At 35.7% G+C, this 6,884-nt stretch overlaps 1 protein-coding gene across 2 annotated transcripts in view; it reads left to right on the forward strand.

Moving 5' to 3' along the window:
* The first annotated feature begins 2,339 nt into the window (after window positions 1-2,339).
* znf385c (zinc finger protein 385C) overlaps window positions 2,340-6,884 on the forward strand; it is a 121,788-nt gene continuing 117,243 nt past the window's right edge. Inside the window, exon 1 of one of the 2 annotated variants that reach the window (XM_015397822.1) lies at window positions 2,340-2,667. In XM_015397822.1, the coding sequence (XP_015253308.1) occupies window positions 2,340-2,667 (328 nt within the window). The remainder of the gene's footprint in view (window positions 2,668-6,884) is intronic. The other variant, XM_015397824.1, reaches the window with a different exon arrangement.

The following is a 6,884-nucleotide window of genomic DNA, read 5'->3' on the forward strand; positions in this document are numbered from 1 at the left end:
TCCTGGTGATTCACTGTCCAGCAGGTGGATTCAAAGCACCGGGAAAAAGAAAGTAGCGTCACCCTTTTCTCATCTTTTAAGGGATACTGATGCTGAAGAGTGGGACAGAAGAGGAATAAGAGAAAAGAAAAAATAGAGACATCCAGTTCTTCTAAAAACAAAACCCTTAAAATTCACTAATCTGAGATTTTATAAAAACAGTATAATGAAATTACAGTTTGTTTTCGCCAAATTTGAATATAAAGACATGTTTACAAAATCTACTCAAAATTTCCCACCCAGCGTAAACGCATTGAATGTTACTTGTTTATTGTGTTTTACATTACATAAAATCTTAAATTGGACTTTTTTAAATGAAATTTTTATGACAGACCTTTTAAGTTCGTATTTTATATTTTTTATATCTATTTTATTGTTTTATATTTTTTTTCCCCCTTTATGTCCACGGATTGTTGTTCTCTGTACCTTTTGGTCCTTGGAGGATTTTAAATTGCGCTACAAATAAAGCTGGATTGGATTGAACTGGTCTGTGAGTCGCACTCAAATTAAAACTGGACTTTAATTCACAGTCCAATGATGCTTTATTAAAACAGCTTGTTTTCTTATTTCAGTTATTGCATTCATAACAATTAAAGTTTTTATTATAATAAAACTACATGAAAGTGTGGCGTCCAAACAGACACCTTATTGTTAGAATAATCTATCAGAAATTGAGGTTACAAAAAAATGTCTGTAAAAAAAAAAAAATGAATAAAAACATTAGGAGACTTTATCAGATATTAAGTGCTGAACCTTTTTTCTCTCCTTGTGAGTTTTGAAGAAGTGCTGCAATTTTCAATAAGCTTTTAGCTTAACCAAAAGTTAGATTTCTTTGAAAAACCTCTTGATTATTGGTCTCTTAGAAAACAGAGGAGTATAATTTTCTCTGCATATTACATTCTGCAGGTCTTCATTTTGGGTTTAGTTTTCACAACCATGCTAATTCTGACCAACTGCTCTAGTTGCTTGGCATGCTTGTAAGGAGATTCTTGGGTGAGGACTAAAAAGTTGCTGTTTTGTTTTTGTTTAATTCAGTGCCAGAGAGCTGCGTTATTTAAGGCTCTTTAGAAAACATCTGACAGAGCCTCTTGAGTGCTCCCAGATTGGCAACATGAATTGCTGCTTTCATAGACCGGCTTGCTATAATGTATTTTTGAGAATCGTATACCGTCTGTGTTTACTTTTGTGCGTCAAAGTGTATGTTCTTTATGTTTGTCTGTATGGATAGAAGACTTGGCTTCACTTTTTGCGTGTGCTTGGGTTTTGGCTTAAAAGGTGAATCATTTGATGGAGAGGCAGAAAATACGACTTGGAAGGCACAGATTGGTGTTTTTCAGGGTCTTTCCAAAGTGATCTTTCAATGTCTAGATCCTGTTGACATTTTCACTTACTTGTAGTCTGACAGGAAATGTATAGCCTATCTATTTTTTCTATCTTTGTAGCTATAACGTCTACTAGATAAATATTAAGGCTTATATAAAATGTTTTTAAAATTTTAAATATTACATTTACAATTCTGCCGTTCTCAAAGGAGAGCAAAGGCAGGATCTTACTGAGATACTTCTGTTTGTTAATGCTAAATAGAGGTTCCTGTCTAATTTTTGGCTTGCAAGGGTAACAAACAGAGGTGGTTATCGCTTGTAAAACAGCTTTGAACAGTGGGTTACTGTTCCTCAGAGAGCCATGCTAAAGCACTCTGTCTCCCCCAAGTGGAGCTCTGTTGGATCCTGTTACCAACTACAACTCTGTAAATGAAAGCTGTGTCAAAGCTTTTCTTGTCTGTTCTAATATGCTCACAGGTGCACAGACAAGCTTACTGTATATTAGACACAAATATAGTTTCATTTAATTTTAAGCTTCTTCTAGCAGTAAGACATTAAAGTGTCTCAGCTTTAGCTTTTTCTCCTGTGGAACCATCACTCGTTAGGGAACTACTGTTGTTATTTTACATTTGTGGTTGAGTGGTGAGAGCATAGAGGTTCTGAGTTTGAGTCCCACTCCCACAGACTGCCACTATGGCTCTTTGAGCAAGACCCTTAATCCCTGATTCCTCCCCGGGCGCCCCACTGTGGCAGCCCGCTTCTACCTAAGAAGATGGGTTAAATGAAGAGGTACTTTCCTCCAATGTGAGATCAATAAAGTTCAATTATTTTTATTATGGGTTCAATTACATGGTTTATATAGATTATAAAAGATCAGACTAGGTTGATAAAAATGCTGAACTGTCAGTCATGCAGTTTATGGCCCTTTATCTTGTATTCATCCCCCTCTATTATCTGATCTCTGATTCTGTTGCAGGTATGAAACGTCCTTTCAGTCCATCGTCTTTTCTATTTCATGAGCTTGAAGGTAACAAAGTTGGCAAGGAAGAAGTAGTGCAAATGGACAGTGAATCTAGCTTGGAGATCCAGGACGAGGGTGAAAAACTTCAAGACCCATCGCTGGGGGACAATCTCCACTCTCCACCCAACAGACCCAAAAGGGAACGGAGGCAGCGCACCTACACACTGTGTGAGGTCTGCAACATCCAGCTGAACTCAGCTGCCCAGGCCCAGATTCACTACAGCGGCAAATCGCACCAAAAGAGGCTGAAGCAGATCAGCAGTGGCAAAAAGCCAAACAACACAGGTAGGCCCCAGAAGCTGCTTGCATGACCGGTTCTTTTGTTGCAGAACTGAATTTCTAGCTCTGTCTAGCATAATAGAGCCATGAAGATTAACTGAATCCCACAAGGCGTTCACAGTGCAGTGTCTCGTGCCTCTTAGTGCACATACCCTCTACTGTATTTGACAGACAATAAACAAATTGGACCCTGCTTGCAGAAATGTGTTCAGACAGAGCCTTGGGGTGAAGAAACACATGCAGAAGCTCAAAGCAATGCAACTGAAGCAGAGCAAAGTCAGCAAGTGTGAAACTAATTAAGAGCTGAATGTGATGATGTTTGTGGGAATAAAGCTGCTACAGTAAATTTGGACAAAAAAATGATTCATTCTTCTTGTATAGTTTGAGTCTTCTGCAGACGATGACACAATTCCCTGAAATTATTATTTAGAAGATTTAAGAAAACAAAGCAGACTCGCTTTACCTCTGAAAAGTAAAATTCTTTTTACACCAGGCACACAAAAGGGTTAGTCTTAGGGTTAATTGTATCTGCTCTACTTTCATCCTTGTAAGATGCTATTTTACTTTAATATTTTATAACCATATTTCTATCTTAAGTGTATATATTAGTCTATTTTATTGCATGCCTTATACCCACAGTGTTTTAGATATTTTTATAATTTTATGATTTTATTTACTAGGGATGCACGATATCGGTATCGGCCTGTATCGGCCTTAAAACTGAATATCGGACATCGGCCACCCCACCGATATTTAACCCGATATTTGATCAGCTTCTGAGTTTCTAAAGTCCAAAAAATAAAAATAAAAATACTACTTCTTCTTCTTCCTCAAAAACTTCTTTTTTACAGACTTAAAAACTTCTAAAGATGAGTGAAAAAATATTGATACATTAAAATATCACAATATCTTCATATGCTGATATATTGCCATTTAAAAACACCATATCAATCTCTTTTACTAATGAAATATTGCTATATGTCATCGTTATGCTACGAAATCCCCCGAAAATTCACGAAATTTTGGCATATTTTTATATGTTGATATATTGACGCGGTATCGATCTATTTTACTAACAAAATCTCACATGAATTTGCAAAATATCACGAGAGTTTGTAACAGAACGATGACATTTCACGAGATTTTGAAAGTAAAATAGATCGATACCGCATTTTTAAAAATCGATTTGATATCAGCATATGAAAATATATTTGAGTATATTATTTTTCAAAGTGTCAGAAATGGATAACAAAACTGCTATTTTCAATGACTACTTATTTTTGTCCAGCTTTAACATCGGTATCGATATAGGTTATCGGCTACATGAGTTTTAAAATATCGGCATATCGGATATCGGCCAAAATCCCAGTATCGTGCATCCCTATTATTTACCTATTTCATATTATGTGTTTCATGTTGCCCGATTGTACCATAAAAAATTCCTAGTTTGTGAACTCCTTCACTAACAATGGCAATAAACCTGATTCTCATTCTGATTAATAAAATTAATAATTATGATAACTTACTTCATGCAGCACTTTCATATAAAAAGCTGAACAGCCACAAAGGATATAAAGACTGTTTAAAACAATACAGATAAAAAAGTTAACAAGTGGGTCTTTAACTTTGCTTTGAAATGAACATCCCCAGAACCTGCCTGCCAAATGTCCAGAGCATGGTTGTTCCACAGAAAAGAGGCACAAAAAGAGAATGCATGCTCACAAATAGGTTATCTTCATGCTTTAGCAATTTTAAAAGGCAAGTGCCTTGAGATCTAAGAGCTTGAGGAGAGAGATATAGGTGCAGAAGGTCTGAGAAGTAAGAAGGCGACAGACCGTTAAAAACCTTGTAGGTGAGCGACAGGATCTTGAATTGACCTCAAGCATGACAAGTCAGCCAGTGAAGGGATGACAGCACTGGGGTAATAGACTCGAAATTCCCACTTTTCCTTAAAACATAACAGCTGCACTAAAAAAAAACAGCTTCAAAAAGCCTTTGCAGTAATGCCTTAGGACGCAAATTCATGCGTGAAAATCTACATTTTCAAAGGTTTGATTTGCCTAATGTTTGCAATTTTCCTGAGATGATAAAAGGCAGTCTTAGCACCTGTAAGGGAGGCTTGAAAGGAAGCCCAGGATCAAATCACAGCCCCAGATTCTTCATCGTACCCCTAAATTGTTTCACATAGTTGTCAAATTTTAGGGTAAGGTTAGGCGTTTCTGATGACTGATTAACTTTAAGTCTGTCTTGTCTTTGTTAAGATTCAAAAAATTATTTAAAAGTCAGCCTTTAATGGCTTATTGACAGGCCTCAGCAAATCAGCACAGTTTCGGTTGTGAAGGGTATGTACACTTTTTAACTGTCTGCATAGCAATGAAAAGGGACATTAAATAAAAAAAAAAAAGGTAACTGAGAGGAATAAGATAAGGTAGAGAGAGAGAAAAAAGCAGTGGTCCAAGCAAAGGTCCTTGAGGGACTCTTAATAAAGCTAACATTCTAAGATATATGACATAAATAAGAGCTCAGCCATGTGTATGTTTCCAGTAAGTCGGATAAAGTTTTCAAGCCTATCCAGTAGAATATATTCTCAGCTTAATCAAATGCAGCACTTAGATCTAGGAGTAAAAATCAGAGGTTATCATTATCTTCATTCAGCAAGATTTTTTGTAGATTTCTTTTCAATTCAGCAATTTAACATATTTTTCAAAATCAGCTGGGTTCTCTCCAGCTTATCTCAGCATAGTGCTCCATTACACTCAAAAGTCACCGTAAGCTGAAATCAGGCCAGTATGTTCATGTTCTGAGCACAATAGTCCTTGAATCACAGACCTTAATATATGCTTTAACTGGCATGTGGGCCCCCCCCCCCACCGCATTTCAGCACAGGCGCTGGTTACCCTGAAACTTGTAGAGTTACAATAGTATTATGCTAGTACCCTGACTTTTAATGAGCATGGCAGCAGCAGAAACAATGTTTTTTAAAACATTTACCTACTTATTTACATACTGTATATACATGAGGAAAGTGTTGTGAAAATGTGAACCCTGCACCTGTTAAGACTGTTTATTGGCTCAGCTCCCCAAGGCAGGTGAACATTTGTACCCCTAGAGGGGTTTTGTGTGGCACCTGACTTTGTTTTAAGGAAAAATACAGAGTACTGTGTCAAAAAGACAGGTGATTGTTGCATATATAAGGACTCCTTATTTTTAATCTCTAATTTTTCAATCTTACAATAGAAAAATTAGAGTAAAACAAAATATGTCTTTTTTAGCCTAAATTTTATAGTAAATATGACCACATCTATCTACTTACTGTACTTGTGCTTAAAAGCACCCAAATCTGATTTTAATTAATTTATTGTACTTGGCTGAATAGAGCGAGTGTTTTCAAAGGAAGAGTGACCCAAATTGCTCAATTACCCGGTTTCTTGTTTTTAGAGCAGGAAATATAAAAAATAATTTCCCTTATTGGACATACAATAATTTAAATTCCTATTTCCATCCCAAATGTGACACTATATTTGCTTATTGAAATATTGCCTGCTTAGTTTATTATAAGCAGATACAAATAGTTCTAAATATTTTGAGATGTAAAATAAAAATATTGAATAATATAAAATAGTGTCTGTTTCTTTTTTATTTCTTTTGAGCCCGTGAACTAAAGGTTTATCCTACTTGGTTGTCATATGAATCGGCTAGTATGTTTTAAATGGCAGTGGAATACACTTAAAACAAGAGAAAATATACAGTATATTCATCTAAATCACTTACCTCTTTTAGATCAGTTAGGATTAACTTCTTCAATATTTCCACATGCTGTTTCTTCCTTCGTGCCCCACTGAGCGAAACGTTGCAAGCAGCGAAAGCACAGAGAAAAAATCATGCACTATTACACTATTAGATTAAGTTCAGCAACATTAATTTATCGAATATATAAAAATTTATATCCTATACTTGATTTTTTTTAAATATATGCCTCCTTGTGCAAAACTGCACATCCTGGTAGGACACTAGCCCACAGGCCTCTGATGCTGAAAAGCCATATATTATATATATAGTATATGTTGATTGTTTCTACTAAACTTAAATTTAGTTGATAATATATGAAAAGGAGCCACACAGAAGGAAATAGCAGCACATCCTAGTGTGTGGTATGTAAGGTGCTTTATGTTTCCTTTTTTCTTTCCTATATATATTATACTGTGTATATATATATATATATA

The sequence above is a fragment of the Cyprinodon variegatus genome, unplaced genomic scaffold, assembly GCF_000732505.1.
Source record: "Cyprinodon variegatus isolate N-32 unplaced genomic scaffold, C_variegatus-1.0 Scaffold889, whole genome shotgun sequence".
In the NCBI taxonomy this organism is placed as follows: Eukaryota; Metazoa; Chordata; class Actinopteri; order Cyprinodontiformes; family Cyprinodontidae; genus Cyprinodon; species Cyprinodon variegatus.